This window comes from Fistularia commersonii, chromosome 18, assembly GCF_037954325.1.
Source record: "Fistularia commersonii isolate RoL2024-O1a breed Wild chromosome 18, RoL_Fcom_v1.0, whole genome shotgun sequence".
NCBI lineage: Eukaryota > Metazoa > Chordata > Actinopteri > Syngnathiformes > Fistulariidae > Fistularia > Fistularia commersonii.
The window spans coordinates 11,949,845-11,976,777 of NC_141301.1; the positions used below are offsets into that span (position 1 = coordinate 11,949,845).

Sequence of the window (26,933 nt, forward strand, 5' to 3'; positions counted from 1 at the left end):
GGTAAAACCGCTCAAAGGAGTGAAACCTGATGGATCACATGAACCGAGGCTCATGTGGAAGTTACCGGGAGTTTGTTCTGGTGGTGAATATTTCCCGGTACTTTCCTGGTCCTCTCTTGAAACAGACTACGGACATTGCTGTCTTCAAAAGACGGTACTTTCCAATCCAGGTAAGCCCACATAAATGAATGTATGTATGTATATGGTTTTGAGATGGCTGTTTGGTAGAGTGGTCACTTCTGAATAACAACTACTGGTACTTTGGATTTTCGGTTATTGAATTGCAATTTTCATAAGTCGCTTTGGATAAAAGCGTCTGCTAAATGACTGTAATGTAATGTAATGTAAAAGATTTCAACAAGAAAGTGAAGGAGAGATTTCGCAGGCCCTCCTTACCAGCTGCTGTTCGACTATTAATCACTCAATAGATTTCTTTTGCATTCATCGATTCACTCTTTCATGCATCGACTCATTTGTCCATTCATTCACTCTCCCACATCCACTCACTCAGACATCAGAGGTGTTACTAAACTGATACAACTCCGCTAGTTGTCACTTTTGCACGTTTATACTATTTATATATTATCCATATACTGTTGCAACTTGTTTTTCTGTACTATTTATTCATATACAGTATACCCTTGTTTTTCACGGGGGTTACGTTCCAAAAAGAACCCGTGATAGGCAAAATCCGTGAAGTAGAAACCTTTATTTTCTTTTTTTTTACAATTATTATACAATTAAATACTCTATTATACATTGAAAAGAAAGAACAAACCATTTTACAGGCTCTGTCATTTGTTTCACAAATAAAAGTACTGTACTTTAGAAATGTTTTTTTCAACAAATAACTTCTGCACTGTACTGTCTAATAATAATTTTAATTATCAATGTGAACAGAAGGCTTCACATTGCGGAGATTAGCACCGCCCACCGCGACCTTAGTGCTGCTGCGAAACTTATTGCTGCTGTCGTCCTCATGTTTTTTTCTTCCTTCTTAATGAAACGAACGGAAGATTCATTAATTCCGTAATGCCGACCTACAGCCGCATAGCTTTTACCTTCCCTTAGCGTGTCCAGAAGTTTAACTTTATCTGCGATAGATAGCATCTTCCGCTGCCTTTTGGGCCCTGACGCAGGTGCTTTTGTCGGTCCAGAGCGTTTTGTCAACATTATGGGTTTTAGAGAAACTCGAAATTGCAAGAGAATTTGCACGTACGTAATGTAAATTTGGCAAGCTGTTTTGCGTACGTGTACATATTAAACTGCAACTTTATTGACGCACAGGTAGAGAGGAAGCGGAGTGACTTTTTAGCCAATCAGAATGCAGAACACAATGCATGATGCAAATCCGGGAAGTAGCGAAACCGTGAAAAGTAAACCGCGTTATAGCGAGGGATCACTGTATATGTTGTTGACACTGTTTATTGTTTAGTTTTAGTTTTCTATTTTTGATAACTGTTTTTTTTTTTTTTTTTTTTTTAGAAGTTTATTAGGACAGTGTATAAATACAATACCAGATTATAGCTCATAGCTAATTTCCATCTGTAGTCCTTGACAATACAAATACAAAACTGTATAAAATAGACAATATATATAAAATGTACAGATAGGCAATAAAATAACTATACAATATATAAACAGGCAATAAAATATGTATTTTGCAAGTTGAAAGTGCTATTGTTATGATATTGTGATATTTTCTTGCACTTTCCATTTTCTGCTGTGATTAGTTGGAAATTTGATCTGTGGGACAATTAAAGGAATATTCTATTCTTTTTATAATCTTTAATGAATATGTTATTTACATAATATATTGCAATTTTTGTAAGTCGCTTTGGATAAGCGTCTGCCAAATGATTGAAATGTAATGTAAAGTCAAGAGTTGACATGTCACGCAACACTAAGACGACTCCAAATGTATGTAGTTCTGATATTTCCGTTTAGTGCACCAGAATGCGCCAATCAATCGTCTTTTCGCTCTGAAGATTTAGTCACGGCTTCAGAAAACTCCTGACGTTCAACAGGGGTCCGACAACTCCAGACAAAATAACTGAAGCGAATCCAGTTGCATTAAACATCAAATGACTGATGCAAGGAGTGCAACAATTTTCACACGCATGGTGTTCAGACTTTGGTATGACATGAAGAAGAATCGCTGGGCTTCTCCAGTTACTGTCTGTCACTATGAATGGCACTTTGAAGTCAACACTCCCATTTGTATTCTAGCCATTGTATGAAATTAGTTTGTGGCACCACAAGCATCCTCCAAGCAGAGCGGATGAAAGCGTTGCAGAAACACAGACATGATTTGGCTTCAAACTTCGGATGTAGGGGTTGTGTTTTCGTAAAGCCGCAGATCCTTCTTTATTCCTTTTTCCGAGGAAATTCCTTCCACAGACAGGCGTCTCATTCTAACAATTTAACTCTTGATGTTTGAAAGTAACTTCATAAATGAAAGAATTCCATTTGCGCTAATATCGCTTGCTATTTCCCAGAAAATAAAAAAAGATCGCTGTGCACTCGGGTTAGGAGGTATTTAATTTCATTGCAGCGGTTTATGAAAAACGTACATCCGTAAAGACTCACTTTTTATTTCCAGCATCCTGCCTGGAATGCATAGTCAATTTTTGCTTCCCTATACTGGCTGTTTTATGCCTTTAAATCCACTTCATTTCTCACCTACTTTTGTCTGGGTTTACTTAATGACTGTTTTTTGTACTAAAGTGTACATATAACTCTGTCTATATTCAAATTTAAATTACACATATCTATACCTTTCAGGTTTTTTATGCTTTTAAATCTCTATCATCCTTTCGCCTCAGTTCCGGTAGAATTCATCTGTATGCACCTTATACTCTATAGTTTAATGTTTGTTTGTTTTTTGCACACTGTATTTCTATTTCATTAATCTCATGTCACTGTTTTCTCAATGTTTCTCCATTACTTAAAAAAGGAAGGTGATCACACTTTGCAGAGGTGCAGGGATTTGCATGCAAACTTCCTCCTAACTTGTATTATCATTTTAGATCAAGGATCGGCTTATTTTGAAAATACTTTTACGAAATATAGCACATGATATTATTATATGATTTATTTTAATAGTGCTTGTGTCAACTTGGTGTTTGCATCAGCCAACACAGGATGCCAGCAGTAGATGCACACATATCTAGCTGTTTGTTACATGGGCTGAGGTGTAAGTTCTAGTTTGGGTTGTTTTTCATAAGCGTGAAATAGTTAAATATGAATTGCAATTTTTAGGTCTTTCGTTGTCACTGCGCTCGCAGAGCTGTGCAGCTTTTTTTTTTTTTTTTTTAAGTACTGGCCTATTTTTTTCTCACCAGCGACCAAAATATGTTAACGGTATGGTAGCTGAATCCCTCACGTACTCAACCGAAACAGCTAGAACAACAGGGACAGTTTACAAATTATACAATTTTAAAAGGCACTCCATTTTCATTGTGTTGTTCCTGCTGTGACAGTTGTTCCTAAGCTTGTCAAAAGCTGAAAGCTGTTCTTTCGCTCGTAGTTTCAGACGCTGTGATTCCCAGGCCCTCACCCGAAAAATCAGAAACAACGGTCACAATCGAGCCATTCAAAACTTTAGAAACTAAACTGGTTTAACATCAAGATTAACGGGCGTAGATGCAAACAAAGCTGCAAAGATGCAAACGAACATATTATCCAATCATAAACCGCACCGATAGTTCATTTCTATGAACATGAATGACATTATTCGTGGAACTGTGGGAATGTGATATGTTTAAGATGATTGCAGAATAAGAAAGGGCGAGAGAAGACCTGCAGGGCCGGCTTTGCGGAGGTTGGCTTTTAGAGAGAGAGAGAGAGAGTCCCGGTGATATTTCCACTTCGGAAAGACACTGAAACCATGGCGCTTGGCTGGAATGTTCACCTTTTCCAAACAACAAGTCTTTTTTTTTTTTTTTCCATACCTTTTTTAATTAGCTTGCGTGTGCTTTGTAAATGAAGTGCAGGCCATCTTTTCTGTTGGATGCAGCAGTAAAACATGAAAGATTGCAAAGATATTGGGTCAAAACAAAAGGCTATAATACAAGTACCTTAGTGTGCACTGGTACCAAAGGAGAAATGAAATGATTTAGAAAGTGAAGTAGCCATAATTATCAGTAACCGTAAATTACTTCTTGCTATCTCAAACCGATGTGCTGTATAATCTCCACTGTAGCCAGTGGCCAATGATAACATTCTGTGAAATAAAAAATCTCAGCCTCCGTTCCCATTATTATTCATCATTTTGCCTTTTTTTTTTTCAACACATGCACTGAATGGAGTCTCCCACGTGGCAGACGTTACTAAGCATGGACATCATTAACAATTATTGTGCATCCGTCCACCAAAAAAAAAAAAAAATAACAGTGCTTTTTTTTTTCCCATAAAATACAAGCTCTATCTGTTTGTTTGTGTTGTTTTTAATTAAAGCTGCATCAATTTGCACAAATCAGCTCAAATACATTCAAAAGCCAAAAAGAAAAACCAGTGGGTAGATTTATAAATGGAATGTCAAACATTTGATCTGCTGTCCAGCTTTGTTTGTTGGTCTTATCTCTTGTGTTGTTGACATGCACCCCCACCCGCCAAATCTCCCAAAACACGTTTGCATATTCTCAAACGGGGTTATTATCTTGCATCCCCCCAACGAATGTAGTTAATTCAGAAACGTGAAATTGGAGGGACACGTGAGCTTGTACTCTTACATAAACCATCCCACAGTCACATTCGCTTCATTCAGCTAAACATTTAAATGATTTGTACGTTACCAACAAGATTGGTTAAAAAACATAAACCATTTGTTTTAGCATTCTGCAAGTGTCAAGTTAACTGAGTCGTCTTCTGGACACTTTATTCATCTAAACGTATTCCTGGTCACTTAATCCGACCAAAAAACACATTGGAGTTCATTAGAGTCTCAACTCAAAGCCATTTTGGTTTGATTTTGAGATTAAAAATCTTCCAGAGTGATGCTATTTGAGAGACTTCCTGGTTTCCACTTTGGTTTATCACTGTCTTTTTTTTTTTCTTGTTTTGTTTTGTAATCTTGTCAGATTGAAGTCACAGTAGAGATCACCGGTTAACGAACGCAGACAGCAGAAATCAGAAGTTCCTTGTTTCTCAGCAAGCACCAGCAATCAGGCAGGCAGTCCCGGGCTCACGTACTCTTGGTAAAGAAGTAGAGCGGGCAAATAAATAGGATTAGACAGCGCAGTGCATCTCCAGGGTGCGCACACAGACCGGCGCCCCAGAGCAACACTTACACATTCTAGCATGAATGTTCCATCTCTCCCCTGCTTTGCTCTCCCTCTTCTTCTTATCTGAATCCAGAGGTTGAGCTATGCCCTCTTCTGGTTAGTTTTATTTTATTTTTTCATTTATATTTATATGAATATATACAATATATTAATATATACATTTATATTATATTATATTTTATATCATTATTATTATTGTATTAATTATTTAGCTGGATACATGGTTCACGCCATGTGTTTGTCCTATTTTCCTGACACACATAAATACATACTAGCATAACATGACATAAATACAGCCAAAGGTAAAATTGGTATGAATTTAGATGGAGAGACACCTTTACAGACCCCCTGCAGAGGCAAAAGTAATCCAGTAAAAAATGCAAAGTGACTTTCAGGTGATCCCATGAGGCGTGGCACAGTGGCTACCATAGTTTTTTGCTTGTGAATAGTAAAGCAATTATTATATCAGTTCGCTTATTACCATGTAACTATCAGCACTTCTGTTACTATTAGCGAGAAATCGTTTGTGCGCTCGCTTTTGTGCTTGCTAATGGGTGAAAGTTTGGGTTTTTGTAGATTATTTTGAAGAATGTGGTCCAGAACCTGCCCCAAAAGGAAAGTTTAATGAGAAAACTATGTGATTTGGTGCCATGTAAATAAAATTTGGCTTGATTTGGTATAAATGTACCTACTCATGTTAGGGGAAAAATGTAAAAAGCTGACAAATTTCCTCCCGAGCACTGAAATATTCTGAAATGAGATCATGGTATGTTACGAGAACGACTGGGAAGGGATTTCACAAGTTACATTTCAAAAGTTGACTAAATAACAACGTGAACAATTACCTGCGTAAAGCTCTGGGTCAAGAGTAAACGTTATTTGTTTGGAAATGCACTTCTGGTGCCGGAATGAACCCAGAACTTAAAAAAAAAAAATCCTTGACACTGTCAAGGATTCCAAACACTGGCTGTAAAATGAAAAATAAATGCTTTTTTTTTTTTCTTTTTTTTGGGGGGGGTAATTTTTGCATTTCACAGTGTCTTCAAATTAGTGCAAATAACAACAAAAATCTTCTCAGATCAATTGAAAACCTAAACGTGGCGGCAGAGCGCTTGACACCCTTGCCTCAGCAAGCAGATTTCTCACTCGATTCGGAGAGGAGCTCTCCTACGTGGAGTTTGCTTTTTTTTTTTTTCATGCGCTTGAAATGTTTTTCTCCAGTTTCCTCCCCACAGTCTAAAAGCAGGCGGTAGGTTAACTGAAGACCAACTTCTCCATAGGTGGCGACGAGTGAGGGAATTGTCATATGTGTTTGTGCTGTGTGATTGACAGGTGACCAGTTCAGGATGTACAACACCACTATCCAACCTCAGTTTATTCATATTCTGTTTTTTCTCTTTCTGAACAGTTGTCATGAAATAACCCCTGGGTTTGAAATGAGCCTCCATAAGATAAGATAAGATAAGATAAGATAAGATAAGATAAGATAAGATAATACCTTATTGGTTCCCATAGGGGAAATTCATTTGTCAGAGCAGCACAACAATAACAATATCAATAAATGTGAATATATCTAAGAATAGAAATGACAATTAAAAGTACAAAAGCAAGGATAGGAACAGGTTACAGAATGACAACTAGGATAAAAGTAAACAGGATGAGAATGGCATGACAACAGCAAGGGTAAAAAAAAATAAATGAAAAAAAAAGACACGTTACATCGAAGAAATCTTAGCATATCTCTTGGCCTTGCATTTTACAATGTGTAATTTCGGTCTTGTACTCCTACGTTCCAGCACAAGTTAAGACACTTATTGAATATTTGATTTGAGTTACATATAACTGTCACTTTCGCACTTTCTTTATTGCCTTTGGAGCTTCAGACTTTACAATTTGGTATGAACCAAAAAAATAAGTGAGAAACTTCCTGCTAAACACAAGACTTAGAAGCTAAACCTTTTTACCGACATATTCAAAAACACACAGGTATTGAATGCACCTTCAGCCAGGACTCGTAATACGTCACCAAGGACATTGAAATGTCATCCAAAGTACTGCATTATGTTTGTATAACTCTACATAAGAACCAAATCCGAACAATGGCGGGGAAATAATGGCTTGGTTTGGAACTCGGTTCAGATTTCTCCCTGTCACAATGCCCTAAAGCTCCAAAGTATGTTGTTAAAATGATCTTTGGTTTTAGGAGTGGCCATTAGAAGCTTGGTTCGAACTACCTTCATCCCGTTTGGTGATGGAAGCAGAATTACCGGTGACTTTACACAAAAATACCTTCCCACAGGAACTGAAGGTGATGAAATGCTGCGTTGCTTCCGTAATAAAATCGCTATGGATTGATCAGATACAGGTTGCGAATGACTTGGGTTAATTAAAACAGGCTAGAAGCTAATTTGGTATGAGAATTATCATGGCGCTTGTCGCTCTCAATTTGGGTTTCATCAACTGTCCTAAACAGTGGTACATAATCCAACTGGAGCCGACACAATTAGAGCAAATATTTGGCTTCCCGGGAGTCAGGAATCGCTCCGAAACAATAACAGTTATTTGAACAGGGAAGAGACGCCGCAGCAGCGACGCTCAACGTGCGATCAATGCCATCCCTGCCATTTTGGACAAGGCACCCAGATGGCCTTGGTCAGCGCGTGATGCTAGGATATCGAATGCAAGTGGCCTGCAGCAGCTGCTCAAAAGGCAATTTCAACCGCAAGGGTGTTGTCTAATTGAAAAAGGGCTCACTCTTTTTACCATGGGCCGCTGAAAGAAGCCCAAATTAATTATCTCATACCGCCAATAGCTTTATATAAACAATAAAGTAATTGTTTTTGCATTTTTTTAATCACTTGCTACATTAAATAGCCTTGGCCCTATATAGATATACAGGACTGTCTCAGAAAATTAGAATATTGTGATAAAATTCTTTATCTCCTGTAATGCAATTACAAAAAACAAAAATGTAATTCATTCTGGATTCATTTCAAATCAATTGAAATATAGCAAGCCTTTTATTATCTTAATATTAATATATGTCTTACAACTTAAGAAAACTCAAAATCCTATCTCAAAATATTAGAATATCATGAAAAAGTAATTTTTGTTTTTTTAATTGCATTACAGAAGATAAAGAGCTTTTTCACAATATTCTAATTTTCAGAGACAGTCCTGTATATAAGAGACAGACAGCAAGAGAAAGAGAGCTGAGAGCTTTTTCTGTTCAGTTCCCCCAAGATAACCGTGTAAATTACCCTCATGAAAATTCTTCACTGGTAAATGTGTGCTAAATATAAATTCCATCATTCAGTGTGACATTTGTATAAGAATGTTGTTACATAAAGAAACCAATTAAGTGATTAGTCCTGTGCCGCTTCTTGGCAGTAGAATGATGTGAATTGAGTCATGAAACATACTTTGATAGATATTGATAACTAACTTTACAGTGCAGCTTTAACGCTGATATACTTTTCTGTCAATTCAGGTATTAGCACTTTTTTCATGGGTAATCTCCTGAAGCTTGGAGCATCTTTCAGCAGCAGGTAACTTCACCAGGATCGCCGCTGGTATCTGAAAAGACCTTTCTTTCTGATTTAGCCCAAGGCTTTATCCTGAGAAGACTTTTGAACCATTAGTCATGCTCATTTCTGCTTGTCCTTTATTAGTTTTTGAGCCCTCTGTGGCTAACAGTGGGGTTGTGTGAAAACACCACATGATATTTATCCAGGGCAGGATCACCTCCAGCAACCTTCTGCACAATCAATTCATTCGTTTTTCCTGGAAGCATCTTGCCGTGACTGGTCAATGATCTCAACTTATATGGTGCTTTCAAGCCATTTAATGTCACCCTAGATTGCATTCACCCATTCACACACTCGCACATCATTGCACCTTGCAATTGGCGCTAACCAGGTGCTAACCAGGAGACGGGAGAACCGCCAACCTTTCTGTCGGAGGGATGCCGGCTCTACTAACTGAGCCCCGTTTTAGGCTTTCCACCTAAACCTATCTGCAACTGAGAGACGCTACGGATGATACCTGACCTCCACAACAAATGTTTTCCATTGAATTCAATGAACAAAACACGAAAGCATACATTGCTTAAAACATCGGAAAAGCAAACCCTTGATTCAAGTCTGCAAAAAGACAAACCCGATTTTGTTCACCCAACCAGCAACCTCAGGTCCAACAAGTTTTGGACAGGGGTAGGTCATTTTCTGGTCACGATCAGGAAACTGTTCAACTTCCAACTGTCTGGCTGCAGTCCAAACAGCCTAAAAATTTACATGCTTTTACTGTGTAACGTTGCCAATACCTGTGTTATTACAAACAACAGCCGTGCAAATAATAATCCAGTGTCACTGAGCTTAATAATTTTGAGCACAAAACAATCAAAGAATCTATTTCAAATCAATTGACATCGAGCACGAACTGAAATCACCGTAAAACACTTAAATCACCGACAGCATCATTATATTACACAGTGGTAAAACAGACTGAAGACACATTAGTTTTAGCCTTTTTATTATTTCTGTATTTCTTGATAATAGCACATCTGACTCCCTAAAACAACTCAGTTCTATTCCTGTTTGATAATAAGAAGCCGTGAATAATCTGTCGCTTTTGAAAAAGTAAAACTCATCATTTAAGGGTTAATTTGGGTCATTTGAATTCTGAATATAAATATCGCAAGAGAGGCTCTGTTTCAATGCCGTCGTTGTCAGGGGAACTAATTTGTCAAAGACAAGATACATCTTACCGCAAACATGTTTTAGCACTTAATTTTATCAAATACATTTTGTTATTTCTTCATTCCTCCTCCTGGGGATGTTTTGATTTCATTTTTTTTGGATTCGGGGATGACGGCTCTCTGGGGAAAAAAAAAAAAAGGTGGAAAACAAAAAACACACCCTGTCTGTCTCATATTTGTCAGAATGAAAACAACAAGCAGCGGCAACAAAACAGGAAGCCTGATCCCGGGCGCTTTAAAATCCAAACCGATTCGAGACAGCTGTTGAAAAAGCGCTTTGCTTGCGCTTCCTCTAATATAGAACAGTCAAGTAGAATTGAAAGTATTCGGTAATTCAGCGGTTTGTAGGGTGGTTTGTTGTCTGTAAATGGTATTGAACTCTAAAATCAATATTTTTAAATGAGAAAAAGAAGTTTTCAGGAAAGGCGCATGCATTACGCTCACCCTGCAGGAAAATATGATGCACCACTCTACTCTAGCCAGGAAATTTTACAGATCAAATTTTGATTATTTATGGTTTATCTCCTTTTTCTATCTTGCCATCGGGTGGTGTCACATAGCATCTCGGCGAAAAAAGGTTACTTAAACAGGAGAAGCTAACGGACAACCGGACTTCCCTCCATCCATCTTCTGCCACTTATCCGAAGTGTTTTGGGGACAGCAGCCGGGGCAGAGAGGATCAGACCTCCCTCTCCCCGGCTACATGGTCCAGCTCTTCTGGGGGGATCCTAAGGCCTTCCCAGGCCAACCTTGAGACATCATCTCTCTTCGCCTCCCAGGTCTCCTCCCAGATTGGACAAACCCGGAATATCTCCCCCGGGAGGCGTCCAGGAGGCATCCTGACCAGATGCCCGAGCAGCCTCATCTGACTCTTCTCTATGCTTAAGAGCAGTAACTCTATTCTGAGCTTCTCCCGGATGGCCCGACTTCTCACCCTGTCTCTAAGGGAGTGTCCCGTCGCTTGTGTCCGCGATCTCGTTCTTTCGGCCATTACCCGTAACTTGTGACCATGGGTTGGGGTAGGAACGTAGATTGACTGGTAAACTGACAGCTTTGCCTTCTGGCTCAGCACCTTCTTCACCACGATAAGCCGGTACAGAGTCCACATCGCTGCAGACGCCGTATCAGCCTGTCGATCTCCCGCTCCGTCACTTGTAAACAAGAGCCCGAGATACTTGAACTCCTCCACTCGGGGTGGCACCTCTTCCCGAAGTCCTCTTCCCAGACTTCGCCCGTTTTTCCGGTTGAGCACCTAGGATTTGGAGGTGCTGATCCTCATCCCGTTAACTTCACGTTCGGCTGGGAACCCCTCTCGTGAGAGCTAAAGAGAACCACATCATCTGCAAAAAGCAGAGACAACTGGGTGTGATTTGGCCTAAAAGTGAAAATGAAGGGTCGTTGCTGAAATAAAATGGAGGCAGTATGATATTAATTTGTAAAGGCCAAAAAACTGTATTTATTTTTGTCACAAATTGTCGTTTCTACCCAGTGTCCTGACAGCGCAGTGCAAAAATTTAACATTTTATCAGTGTGTTTTCATAATCTCTATATTTATTATAGCAAATTATATTTGGAGCTGGATGTGGATGTGAGTCCAGTCACGACTGCAGCGCTGACAGCGGTGTCTCTGAGAAAACTGTGGAAACTCAGCTGGAGAGTGGGTATAAAGTGGTTGTTAGAAATATAAAACTCAAAATGTGTGATAGAAACTTATTTCTACATGTTCTTTTTTTTTTTTTTTTTTTTTTAAAGGGGGTGGAAACTCGGGTGGCACAGTCCAAAAACATGTAGCAGGTTAATTGGAAAAATTGGGAAAATTGTCCCGAATGAGCGAGTGAGTGAATTTCTGTAAGAGCTTAAGGAGTTTCTTGTTCCTGATAGTCTCATCTAATATTTGTGGAAAAAACTAAACAATTTGTGGTCTTTATTTCTTTATGAAGTCCACACGCACATACTTCTCCATGAAATGCTCTGTTGCTTTTTTGTAAACTCCTTGTTTCCTTTTGTTGATCTTATTCATTTTATCCTACATCTGCCAACTCACATACGCCCCCTTCAGGTGAGGCACAGTATTGCCTGCCTCACCTCATGACTTTCTCTATGGTTTATTTTCTGATCAGTATGAATAATCGTATTGTGCACTTTTGCTAAAGACATTACACAGCCTGTAGAAGGTTGTGGTGCATATAATAATATAACAAATATTTCTACAAACGTTCCATAGGCGAAATACAGAGAAACAGAAACAAGCGCGCCATGCAGTCCAATTTGTGAGGGACTGCATGTGCAGAGGCTGCTGCACCTTGGTTTACATTTGATCAGGAAATGAGCAAAATCAGCAATTTGTTCTTGAGAACATTTAAAACATGATTGGAATCATACAGGAAGTTCATTTATAAATCAAATCACTGGAAAAATGTTAAGATTTATCTTAAGTTAACACTGTTTTTTGTTTTTTTTTTCATCATGACATAATGAGGCAGAGCCTCCCCTGACCTCACATCACTGGTATATGTGGCCGGATGACGATATGGATGGATGGATGGATGGATGGATGGATGGATGGATGGATGGATGGATGGATGGATGGATGGATAGATGGATGGATGAGAGACTGCACTGTTGTTTTTCTTTATATGTGACCCTATGGTTGACTGACCACCAGCTCAGTGTGAACCCGCTCCCCCACCCCGAGACCCTGACTGCAGGATTGGCAGTATAGAGAATGAATCAATGAAGGCTGTTCAACCGCAGTTTGCTTTATCCATTTTTCTCAAAGCAAAATTGAAGCGATTGTTTTCTGCTTCGTTCCTTTTTTTTCCCCCATCCACCATGTAGCAAAAGAGAATCGATGTTGTAATTGTTGTGTCTATATCTGCTCAATGAGAAGTTCCGTCATACCTCCTCGGTGTGCTTTTTTTATCCGGCAATTTTTTTTTTTAGGTATGCTAGTACCGTGGAGCAGAAATGTCACATTTATTGTTCCATGCCACAGGGGACAGGTCCATATCCTATCTGTGCCAGCATCAATATGCAAGCACAAGCATGTAGTAGCTGAATAGTGGAAAGCTTTGTCTTTGAGCAATCCTGTGAGATAGTATAGCCAAATACATACATACATATTTTCTTATAAATATTATTTATTCTCAGACTTTGGCCAACATTGTAAATAAACAATCTTCATTTTGCACAAAATGTATTTTTTCTCACAAAATCAAGTCATTACTCGACATTATGGCTAAGTTTTTTGTGTTGTTTGAAAAAATTGAAAAATTTGCTGATTCAGTTTTGGAAAGAAATGCCCATTAAACACAAATTTGTGACAATAAGTATTTGATTTTTTTTCCTGTTTAAACCTTTGATATTGTCACATGTGGCAGCAGGGGGGGGTTTTCTTCAGTCAGGGCCGGATCATGTGTTTTCAGCGGGCAAGATATATATGAGGCGCATGTTTCAAAGAAGTCATGCTAAGCCCCTGCATTCAGTGTTTGCTGTGTTTTAGAAAAAAAACACTGATAAACCTGAAGGTCAGCCTTCATGCGCATTAAGAGGCAGGTGCACTGCTGACACAGGGGTGTGGATGTTGTGGTATTATGATGGCGCACTTAGCAGGAGGAAGACATGAGCAGTTTCGTACCTAGAGGAGTAATGTCTTATTGTTTATGTGTGGGAGAGTGAATCACATCTACAAAGATCTTGCAATAACACATTTTCCTCTGCAGATGAAGAACGCCAAAAGCAGCGGCATCCTCCGGTATAGTTTTTTTTTTCCCCGCAATTATTCTCTCAGCACAAATTATAAACTGGTTCTTATAATTGTTAATGACATCTGGTGAGCTCTGTCTCAACTCAGTGTCGCCCATGTCTAATTGTACTCACTTAATCACTATCGCTTTTTATGTTCCCTCATAATCGTGGAGTGATTCTCCTGCTTCGATCGACCATCTGTGTGAATGATAATGTGTTGCAAAGGGGTAAAAGTCCAAGGGAATGATTTATTTCTATTCATTGTTCTAAGAATTTGGAAAAAAAAACACCTCATTTCAAACCAATGCACCCCCCCTTTGTGTGGGTAAACATATTTCGTAATATCCAGACTATAAGCTACTACTTTTCTGCGGCTAATTTATGTTTTTTTTTGTGGGGGTGGAGGGGCTAACAAGCTTCATCCCACCAAAACAATTAGCCTCATCACATCGGACCGATTCAATTCCGACACTGAAGACGACAACTTTAATGGTTTTAGTGCGCAGGAGGAAGACGAAGATGGCGATCAGCTGGAGTAGGACAAAGCGAGATAGAAAATAGATGGATGTATGTACTTTTCCTTGCGTTATTTATGATTAATTTTTTCAACCACCGTGTTACAGGTACTGTTCAAAAAAAAAAAAACATTGCCAGTACGTATTTGTGGATGCTACCGGTATGTATTTGATAAAACGTTTAAAGAAATGTTTCTGTGCGACATCTTTCCGTGTAAATATCTCACGTTACAACGTGGAAACCTGTAGCTTATAGACAGGTGTGGTCCATATGTGTACACATATATTTAGCCGGTGCGGCTTACATTCAGGTGCGCTTTATAGTGCGAAAATTGCGGATAGCAAAGGTTGTCAAAAAAGCCTTGTTTTCCTTTACACCGGTTCGGTTATCTTTGTAGGTCTATTTTTAAGAAGATTTGATATTCACAGCAAGTCCAACACTGATTGCTGTCACTTTGTGTGTTTTTACAGGGCCTGCTCTTGGCCTTCATCACTCACAGCTAATGGATGTCTTTACCCAGTATGCCTACAATGACAGTTTCTACGATAACGGAACATGGGGCTTCAACAAAACGGACAAAGAGCAGAAGCACGCCTACAACTACTATGCTATGCTGCTCACGCTCCTCATCTTCGTCATCGTCTTCGGCAACGTACTGGTGTGCATGGCTGTGTCAAGAGAGAAGGCTCTGCAGACCACCACCAACTACTTGATCGTCAGCTTGGCTGTGGCTGACCTTCTGGTGGCCACGCTGGTGATGCCCTGGGTTGTTTACTTGGAGGTGAGCTGTGCACATTCTCACACTTTAAAATCTATTAGTTAACACCGAACATTGGTTTACACCATTTAAGTTTTCTGTTTACTTTGATATCAATTAACATAAACTTTGGTGAACGAAGCAGCGCCTTTGGAGGAAGTTGGCATTTATCGTCTTTTGCAGGACAACGTATTGACCCAAAGTACAGAGTGGGTGAGATCCCATCTACAATACGCGGAGACGTCTCATAACTCTGGCAGCTCATTTTCGCAGCCAGCATTTTTCCTCTTCTCCTTCTTGTAAGGTTGTATTTGACTTGTCTTTTCAAAGGGTCCAAATCAATCAGCTTTTGTTTTATAGAGAAAAACACTTTGCCGGGCAACAATCGGTCAGTCTTGCACTGGACTGGTCACAGCGTCGTGCTTGCTGGATCGCATTTGTGCAGCCGGGGCAGGAAAACTGCTGTGTGTGATTGATTTTGACCCTGTGTTTCCTGTTTTTGAGTACAATCATGATCAGAATGCAGTTACTTTTGATCATGATATTGCATTAGCAGCTCATTTTCTAATTCACTCCTGCAACTTTGTATCAAACCCAGATCTGTCTTTCATATCATTCATTATAAATGACTGATTTCTATTAGATTTAAAAAATGGAATATATGACTCTTTTCTTTTTATATTTTCCATTATATTCTGGCATGAAATGACACAAGACGTGGCGGGGGTAAATTTGAGATCTCTTCTTCTTTGTGTTTATTTGTGATGTTTAACACTAGGCACAGTACTTCATTTTCGATAAAGGTCAGCGGGACACTTGGAAATTCACTTTCCGGGTTACTAACTTAAAATACAGAATTCATCTCCACATTTCAAAGGTTTTACAAGGCAAATGGTGAATTTATATGGACTCTGGCCGCTACAAAACGGTGGCAACATTGTCTTGTGCAAAAACCAGGGTGCCCACTGTTATCAACGGGTCAAAGGCTCAAGGTGAAACAAGGGTGACGGTTAATGTTTTCACATCAGCATTGTAAATATCAGTTGAGGTTAAGCTCTGCATTGTAGTGGTGCCGTGTGACAATGTTCAAATGTCAAACCAGTCTATTCAGTCAGAGGTCAAATATTAAATGAAGAATTCCCCCTTCCTGTAGGAAACATTATTCCACACTCTCTAATATGCTGGATAGTGCTCGGTTTGTTAAGGCGGGTACGATGCATTGTCTCCTAACCGGTATGACCTAAAATAGAATGGAGCCTTAGCATTAACTCACTCGCTATGTTACGTACCAATAGCAAGCAGGATGTGGGCTGGCAGAAAGAAAAATCTCCGTATCTCCGTCTCTACCCATCCTCTCTGTCCATCGTGTAGTTCTAAGGTTATTTCTGACCGTCGGTCTTTAGGACATACTACTTTGTAAGGAAAAGGGCAATGTTCGACTTGTTTTCGAAAAGAGAGAGGAAAAAAAATCTTAAACACAAGATACTATCTGGCTTTTGACTGCAACGGTTATGTGTTTACTTGGCATTCAGCATCAGGTCAAACGACTTTACAGGAGTCCAAGGTATTTATTGGCTTCAGCGCCACGATTCAGCAGGAGCTCAACACCCAGACAGAACAGACCAAATCACAACCAAAATAAATACATTCATTAATTCATTCCTAAAAAAAAACAAATTCATTTTCACAGGGGGCCATATCAGAAACCTGAATGGTGTTGGAGGGCCGAACCAATGATAAATTATTTCTGCTCAAGATTAATTATGCCCCATTGTGATAGGTGGTATATTACATATCCTTATTAGCTGCTACTGGTTATCAGAATAATAAACAATACAAACAAAATCAATCATTACATCAGTGTTCTCCAAAGGTCTAACGTGTTGACTTTCACAAATGCTAAAAAGGTGTTTAGCATTATTCTAAGGATATTAAATTGATCAACTTTATGCAAAAAGCAAAATGTGCTTTTTTTTTTAGTGTTATATAATAGCATATTACTGCCGCAAACTTCAACAAACTCTCCTTTAGTAAACCGTCCGTCCAAAAACAGCTTACTTTTTCGGGCGATTTTGTGGGATATGGCATAAGTTGCCTTGAAAGATGCATTTCTTTCTGTGCAAAACTTTATAAAAAAATAAAATTACCCTTGTTGGTTCTGCTAGCAAAATGACTGACCACCTTCATCACACAAGTCTTTGCATCCTTGTAATCCTTATACACCACTTTGCCTTTGGCTTCTGCAAATAAATATTAAGGGATCCATGTCTTGTTGAAGACGCCGCGTTCGGCATCAACTTCATTTTTTGCCGTGAGCTGACATTTAGAGGGTTTTACCTGGCTAGCGTCAATTGTCTCACGCACCCACTTCATAGATGTACATGCATGCATCCTAACGTAAAAAAAAAAAAAAAATGGTAGACATATTTAAATGATATCATAATTGATTGATCAATCAGTATGAAAAAATGAGTTCTCAAATGTTTTATGACTTGATCATGATCATTTTTAATCATGCCATATTTGCTGCATACATTAAAACCTAGCAGATAAAGGGTGTCTTACACGTATGATTCAAACTATTTGATTTTCTTCAGATTTACGTGCTCACTTTCTCTGTTTATAGGTGGCTGTGTGGATATTGGATATATGGTATTTCAGAAAACTGTGAAATAAACCATGGCATTACAAATGCCATGAATGCTATACTGCTAATATTTATCCCGACATCACAAACCCATGAGTCACACGTTGTCTTGTTTACATGGACAACCACATCTGAATGTTGGGTTCTGATGAGAAGTTGAGTAGCATCATTACTGAAATAAATATTCCCTTAAATTTGGTTGCACTGCAAAATTCCAGTGTTCGGATGTTTTATGATTTCCCAGTTCAGGGCTAAGCAAGATAAAGTATTTGCCGTATACAAGAAACGTACTGCAAAGATTTGAGAATTATTTCAAATCATCCAATGTTACTTCTTTTTCTTTCCCTTTGGGCTTTTCCCTTTCAGGGTTGTGCGGAGAATCAACCTTCTCCATCTAACCCTCTTCTCTTTCCTCCGACTAATTTCATATCCTCTCTCACTACATCCATAAATCTTCCCTTTATGACTGGGAGAACCATGAAAGCCAAATATTTCTAAATATATTCCATTGAAAGCCATATAGTATTTTTAACATATAATAAATTAAATATGTCTTACTTTTAATGCGACCTCTGGTGCTGCATGGACTTGTTCGAAGTGCCGCTTTGTATTTGACCGCTTCATCAATGCAATTTTATCATATCATTTATCATATAAGACGTACCGCAGATCCAAAATGTAAATTCCTGGAATGCACGGTAATAAAACTAGTTGACTATCTGATAAAATTGATTTCTTAACCATTACAATGACCCGGATGTGCTCGGAAGCCATCGGTTCCCGACCCAACCGACGGGTGACCCGTGAAATTTATCCTCAAAACTAATTTCTGTTTACTTTAAAATGGCAAAGTATTATGGAAGAAAAATATCGCAAGTATTTTAAAATCAGTTCCAAACTGATTTTTTTTTTTCAACTCAAAATTGTCTGGGAGCCATATACCATTTCGCCATAGGTTCCCAACTCTTGACCTCCAATTCAATTTTTATGTGCGGGCCAACGAAGTATCATGTAAATTAAACAAAAGGAACAAAGGATTTTAAAATTAACGTTTTTTGGCATTTTATTTCAACTTTTAAATCATTAATGATCATATAAATCTACCGACATTATTTTGTATGTAATCATCCATACAAAATTAAACAAAAGGAAAAAACAAGGAGTTTCTAAATTCAATATTAATTGAAAGATATTGGCCGTAAAATGCTCAGGTCTGCTGAAGAGGCACAAAGCTCCAACTTTAATGGGGGGTTGGCGGTTGGGGGTTCAGTTACCAAAGACCTTCTTATTCAATTTAAAGTCATTTTGATAACAAATAATTTTCCAATATTGTTCTGCGTTCACAGGGCTGTAGAGTTCACATGGTCATCTCAGGTCCCCCAGATAAGCGGTTATGTAAGCTTATTAAATGGTGGGATAAGAGATTTGTTTGTTTTTTTGTTGTTTTTTTTTGAAAAGGTAATCGCTCAGTCATTTTACTCATTAGTTTTTCCTACCGATTAACACCCCAGGCCTCATTTTTAGTGCAGATTTTCCTGAGAGCTTAAAAGTAAGATGACTATGTCAAATTTTAGGGGGGGATACTTATCTAATTCAGGTAAATCTGTTTCTCTGTTTTTAGGCCTCTGACTAATTTGGAGGTAATATTAGTTGGATGTGAATGATTTAATCCCCTGCCAATAAGAAATTATAAATAGGAATCATTGATGTTTTAGGAAGATGAAAAGTTAACAACAGATGAACACATCAATCTGAGCCTAATCCCTGCCAGTCCATAATAATAATAATCTCTTAATTAACTGTTTTGCTGTGGAAGTGACATTTTGGATGGATGTTTTTGTTGTTTTTTTAGCAATTAATTTGATTTTCGTTTTTCATTTTACAGTACCACCATTCCATTGGCACATGGACCCATTATTAACTCAACACAGTGACCGAATACACTCAGATAAATAAAAGAAATAGTCGTTATATGATACAGCAATTTGTTTTGTTAGGATTTAAAATGTGCTGCTAAAATTAATGGTGGAAATGAGAAAGTTGTCCTGAGAATAAAAATAAGAATAAAAAGAATGTTTATTTGACTTCAACACAAGCAAAAGTCACAATCATTATCACATTACTAATGGAATAATCCTCACATTCAATTTTTGTAACTTTATTTAATGAGGACTTTAAGGTTGTATTGTGAAGTAATTTAATGAGTATGAAAAACAATTCATGTATTTAATCATGGTCTAAAGCATTTATCCTGCATTCAGGGCTGTTCCAGGGTTGGAGCCTTCGCTAGAGACATAAACAAATCAGAAATCATTTAAATTCTAAAGTCTGCAAAGTTTACAGTGATATTAGCAAACAATTTTTACCCGTAAATAAGAAAGGCATTCACAGACATACACAGAAAGTTTGATTGTTTTATTACTGTCATTATTCGAATTAACACAGCGGTCATTTTTCCTGTAAAGTCAGCCATGTCTTTATCTGTTTATTTTCCTTGCCTTCCATCACACCCTTTTAACTTTTACCAAAACCATACCTTCGTAAATTAACAGGAATCCTGGCGCCTGCTGAATTGTGATTTGCTGTGCATCACTTCTCAGCCTCAGGTCATGAATTACATATGAGGATAGGAGACATACAGAAAACACCTCATTCTATTAGGACAGGGATTTCAAACTCATTTTTGGTCTGGAGGCCACATACAGCATAATTTGTGTTATTAATTAGAAGGTACACTAAGTCCAAATTTTTTTGTTTTAGTGTAAAGAAGGTAAACAGGTCAATCACAAAAATCTTTATATTTAATGAACGGCTCCTCTAAAAAAATGCATGACGAATTTATATTAAAAATGAATATTGAAAAAGAATTGATAAAATTACACTCTAAAAACATTGTTGAGTTAAAAGAGAAAAACTTTGTCACCGTGGGAAAATTTGCCACTGAAATTTATTAGAAATTGATTGATAGCATGTATGTTTACAAGGCTAATGGTGGCTATTCTGGTTATTAAATCAATCTTTTTAATTTTGCCCGCTTTTTTTTCTTTTTGCTATCGTTTTTGTAGTTTCTATAGAAATAAGAAAAGAAAAGATCGTTTTATCAATGTCACTAGATGTTTTTTAGCAAAAAAATCATTTTGTTTTCAAATGTTGAAGCAAAAAATACATTGCAAAGTTGCATTTCTCCTCGCCTTTTTTTTTTTTTTTTTGAAACCCTCTGTATAAAACCTCCAGATGCATGTGAGAAAAAACACGCGGGACGCACTAACACAAAGATTTGATTTCAGGCAGGGGGCCACAAATCATTGTTCCGAGGGCCGCAATTGGGTCACGAGCCTGAGACCTCCAGGATATATTGATTGTTATTTATTCATTTTGCGATCAGCCATCCCAGCCGACATCAGGTGAGAAGCAGGGCTCATCTCGGACCGGCGGAACGCAGGGTGACACATAGAGACGTTCATTCGCGCGTCAACAACAAACATTCCCTCTCTCATTGACACGTCTGTGCAGGTTTAACGGTCAGAACACGAAGACTCCAAACAGGAAGGCCGCCCCCTCCGTCGGAATCGACCCGGGACGAAGTGCTAACCACTGTGCAAAAACTAAAACTTGTTCTGGTTTTGTCCAGGAGGATCTATAATGCCCGTCTTTCTCTGTGAAACTGTTCATTAATTTGAGCTGTAAATAGAGAGATGAAGAGCTGAATGATTTCTGGACTGGAAAGAGGGAGACAAATGTCAGGGGCAAAATGTTGAAAAAAAAGAGAAAGAAAGGGAAGGGACTACAATTAGGTTACAGATAATTCGGAAATTTTCCTCTGTCTCTTTAAGTTAATTGTATGAATCACTTAATATTATAAAGGCCAAGCCTTCTGCTGTAAAGAGGCGTAGGAGTGTCCCTCGGCAAAAAATGCACACATCTCCCTTGTCCTTCTCAGAGCTGTGGGAGGATGCGGACAGGCTGCGATGTCAGGTAAGGTGGGCGGTTTGCGACCAGTTAATTATTGGGTTCGACCAAGTGACTGTAAAAAAAAAAGGGAGGTATAACTGCAAATATTCTGCTCCCGAGTTGAGCAGAACGCAGCTCAGAGGATAATCACGGTGGCTAATTTAACTGATTTAGCTCCGTTGCCAGAAATGGTCACATAAATCAAAGTTTTCAATGACAGTGGATATGACGGAATTTTTCAGAAATTCTTCAAGTGCAAATGCGCCCTAACTACATCTTGCTTGTGATTTGTCTTACAGGTGGTGGGCGAGTGGCGTTTCAGCAAGATACACTGTGACATCTTTGTCACTCTGGATGTGATGATGTGCACAGCCAGCATCCTCAATCTGTGTGCCATCAGCATTGATCGGTGAGTTCACCGTTGATTGTTTGTGTCCTGCCTATCGCGCTCGGAGGGATCAAATGGATTTCCTAAACAAATCATTACCTTCTGTGAAAAAGAGGCAAAACAGCTCCCTTTTAAGCTGCGCGCAGTTTTGGGAGTTTACATCAAATGCCAACACTTCTATTTATACTCACGTGACTTTCTAACACAGGTTGTCAATACTGCCTTCCAAACAGTCTGGGTAGAGCGCATGTATAAATATTAGCACGTCTTCTTCTTTTCCTTTCAGTTTCTCCCTTGAGGGGTCGCCACAGTTAACCAACCCTCTCCATCTAACCCTATTCCTATTATTTTGGCTGGCAGGCCACCTTTCTTATCTAATTTTTATGCACAGGTCAACTAGGTAACAAGTAATTTAAACAAAATGAAAAATTGCTGTTTAAATATTTTGGCATTTTAAAACCATTTGTGATTACATAAATGCGCCAACATATTCTGTCACAGCCAGCATACATGTCCTGCACCAATCTAACATACCTCTATGCCACTCCAGACATATATATTATATATATATAATACCAGAGTTCCTCTCTTGGCTCCCTGTCGTGTGCTTTTCTAAGACTACAAAAGCGCAATGAAGCTCCTTCTGTTCTTAAAAGACTGGCCGTTGCTCATCTTAGAACTTATAAATCAGTTTAGAGCCTATAAATAAATCCTCTACAATGAAAATAATAATAAAAATAACAACAACAACAAAAATAATAATAATAATAATAATGAATAATTACTTAGATAAATACATGAAACAAAACTTTGAATATTTTAAAATATTTGAAAATACCCTGCACATTATAAATCATAACATCCTTCATGTAAAATTATATTTGTAAAGAAAGATGATATATGCTGATAGTCTTCTATCGCATTGTACCTCTGACACTTTTCTCCACCCATTCCAACCTGCTTGAACCCTTTAGCGCAATAGCTGAAATAGTGTTTCAGATACAGTGAGCTACAAATTAAACATGTTCATTCCAACATTGGGATTAGACAGTGACAAGATATAGGATGTTTAATACATACTGAAAAAATAAGCCTTTTTTAGATTTGGTAAACTTTATCCCCCAATGCAGCATAGAAGTTGAAATTCATCTTAAAGGTGGCTCGGTATGTACAAGTGGTAGAAAAAGGAAGTGCGGATATTAGAATATAGATAAAATCATTTCTAAAATCCTCTTCCGATTTATTGATATTGATTAAGTTGATGTGAATGATGTCCATGCTGGCTGCAGCCATATCGTACCCATGTCTACCCATATTGCAAAGCAAACATCGAGCATGGGAACACGGACAAGTAATATTCACAGCCGGGAATGAGTTTCAGTAGAAATGTTTCTCAGGCATAGAGGTAACAACTTGTCTGATTTTGTTTGCATTTAAAGTAAAAGTTTGTATACAAAAGAGCGTTGCTGGTATATACCTTCATTCCAGTCATCACCACGGTGACTGGGACAGTGTTATGATCCCTCTCGTGGCTTCCACAAGTTTCAAGGTCCAAATAAATGAAACTCATCAGTAAAAATGCAGCAAAGAGTCACAGACAAGATATGTTCTCTTTCATCAATTCGATGGCAGCATCCTAATTTATTCATCAAAGATTATTTCCTTCTGTGCTGAATACCTTGTTTTTCATTAAACCGCGGTAAAATTGGAAGCCCTGACATTACTGCCTATGAATTGGTGTAAGTGGCAGCGCCGCTGTCACACTTGGCGTTGGTGGCGGTGCAGATTCATTATCTATTATCTTCTCCATGCATGAAGACTGGGGTGACGCTTTGGCCTCACAGCAAGAAGGTCCCTGGTTGGATTTTTCTGTCAACAGATGGTATTAGGATATTTGGATACAACAAGCCGGGTGTAATCTTGGAGCTTCATCTTCCGCGTGCGTTTTCTCAAGCTGTTTGAATGCAAAAATAATGATATCACAAACCTGGGATGCGGTTTGTCGTCTTCTTCTAGACGTCCGGCTTTCACAGCCACTGCGCCTCTCAGAGCAGACGCTCCCTATTTCATTTTGGTCCTTTCAAAAAGATGATGACAAATGGATCTGAGACAAATTATAATTTTACAAGATGGCAATTATACCGCCAAATGTTGTTCCCAAATTGATTCAGAAAGACCCTCTAATTGTGCTTTCAGGGAGTCATTATGTGAATGTTGGCAGTGGCAGGCAGAGTATTTATAAACTTTACTTCAGTATACGTGTAGCACTCAGGCCAAACATTGGAATTAAACTTCTTACTCGAGTCAAGGTGCAAAACTTGTCGGTAAAATCTAAAGAATAGCTACCAAGTAACTAACACACAATCTAGTAGGGCTTCTATTCATATAGAATAAACACATTTATATGAACACAAGTGGGAATTTTAGAGTATCTACAGGACTGCCTCAGAAAATTTGAATATTGTGATAAAGTTCTTTATCTTCTGTGATGCAATTACAAAAACAAAAATGTCATACATTCTGGATTCATTACAAATCAACTGAAATATTGCAAGCCTTTTATTATTTTAATATTGCTGATTATGACTTACATCTTAAGAAAACTCAAAAATCCAATCTCAAAGTATTAGAATACCATGAAATTTTTTTTTTGTTTTTTCAATTGCATTACAGAAAATAAAGAACTTTTTCACAATATTCAAATTTTCTGAGATAGTCCTGTGTATGAAAAAAAATAAATAAAATATGAAAATATAATGTGCTTTAGTAAATTTAGTTGAAGTGTGTGTGTGTGTATATATATATATATATATATGTATATATATATATATATATATATATGTGTGTGTGTGTGTGTGTGTGTATGTATACTTATATGCGTGTGTTTTTGTGTCCAATTGTTTGTGTGTGTATCTCTATATGAAAGATTAATGTGTGTGAAGTGTGACTAAAATAGTATTTAGATGAAAATTCTAAATGAAATATAATTCAGTAATTGTGTGTGATTATGTTTGTAAATGTTTTTGTGAATATCTATATCTATATCCGGATCTATGAACTGAAGGTTCTGAAGTTGTATGTTGAGTTTGGGTGGCTGATCATCAACATATAAATATAAATGACTGCTTCCCCTTTAATAGCTGGGATTGTGTGTATGTGTGTGTGTTTGTTTGTATGTGTGTGTGTGTGTGTGTGTGTGTGTGTGTGTGTGTGTGTGTGTGTGTGTGTGTGTGTGTGTGTGTGTCTATCCACCTTTTTCCAGTAGTGACATCAATGCACGTCACCCTGTTTACCCATCACTCAAGATTGGCAAACACAATAAAGTAACACAGTTTGCCTCCTGAAAGCCGAAACGTCTCAAATGAGGCAGAAAGCTGAAAAAGGCACTTCAATGAATACTTGACAAAAACGAAATACAAACATCACGGCACAAAATGTTCGCTTCAAATCTACCAGCAAAGTACTCCTATGCGTGATATAAGAGGCTAAACCGCGGGTCATCGGGGACGGAGAGGAACCGGAAAAATATAACCGTTGGGCCAAATACACCAATGTCATGAATAAATTTACGCGACGCAAAACCACAGGTTTTTACAGTAGATAGACGTCTGCTCGATGGATGGGGACCACATCATGCAAACAAGAAGGGCCGGGAACAATGGCGGTGCAAGCGGATGAACATGAAGGACAGTTTACACTATACGTTTTAAAGAGTCTAAATCCTCCAAATTTAGTGGAAGTACTTCACCGGGACACCTCATTAATAGATATTCCAAAACATAGGCGTCAAACTCTGGCCCGCGGGCCATATTTGGCCCTCACTGTAATTATATTTGGGCCGCAAAGCCATACCAAATGACTATTGGGGCTGGCCCGCCGGTATAGTTTACAGTGCATGTATCACTAATTCTACAAATCCCAGAATTTTCTGCTGTTGTTTTGGCACAAAAATCACAGCAGGACCCATAAACGCCCTCTCCTCTGTGTACAGTAGTCATAGCAACCTTATGCCCATACTGGCACCCTGCAACTTAGGCAGAAAACAGGATTTTGCACGTGTGCAATATTAAGTTGTATATCGTATGGTATTAAGCTAAGCTTGTTCCATATTTAGTCTTTGGCAAAACTTGTTTGGGTTCATATAAAAAAGTTCATTTTTATATCTGGAGGAAGATTTTTCTCTATTAATATCAATCTTGGCCCGTGACTTTGTCCCAGTTTTGAATTTTGTCCCACTGTGTATTTGAGTTTCAAACCCCTGTTCCAAAAAATGTCCACAAAGTATTTGCTGGATTAGCCTATAAAACAAACTTAATAGCTCAATTGCTCACCAAAGGAAACAAAACACTTTCCAAAATACATCCCTTAAAGTATTCGGAATAACTCATAGGAAAGAAAAATAAAAGTTGAGAATAAGTTTACTGAGGTTTTCAAATATTTAAACGTAAATACGATGAAAGTACGATGCAACACAGTTGAACCAAAGTAATATTCTTAATGTGACAAAACCTTATGCGTGATGTTATTGTGAAAGCAATAACACTGTTAATTTCCTAACAAAAAGAAATGTGACCAAAAATTAAAAGCAATATAACCTTAACCTTAAAAAATAAGAAAGGTATGGTAACAGAGTGGTGTCACTAGCGCATCTTGGGTAAAATCAAAAATGTATTGTAATTTTAAGTTTGAAGATCATGGTGATCTTGTAACATCTAAATTAAACGTGTTAAAATATTTTTGGCGCTCTAAATTAACGGCTGCTCGCGCCAGTAAAAGCACCAGCACACGGAGAGAGAGGACAGCGTTTTTGGTATGCTGCCGGTGGATAATTTAAGTTTAGCTTTCCTTTTTATTTTTTTTTTCATAAATACAAGAAGGTTTCAAAT

At 38.1% G+C, this 26,933-nt stretch overlaps 1 protein-coding gene across 1 annotated transcript in view; it reads left to right on the top strand.

Annotated features, from left to right (window-relative positions):
- The window catches only part of drd2a (dopamine receptor D2a), a 49,245-nt gene that overhangs the window by 13,141 nt on the left and 9,171 nt on the right, over positions 1-26,933 (top strand). Inside the window, exons 2-3 of the mRNA XM_086164600.1 lie at positions 14,775-15,085; positions 21,959-22,068. Of these exons, the coding sequence (XP_086020726.1) occupies positions 14,807-15,085; positions 21,959-22,068 (389 nt within the window). The 5' untranslated portion in view covers positions 14,775-14,806. The remainder of the gene's footprint in view (positions 1-14,774; positions 15,086-21,958; positions 22,069-26,933) is intronic.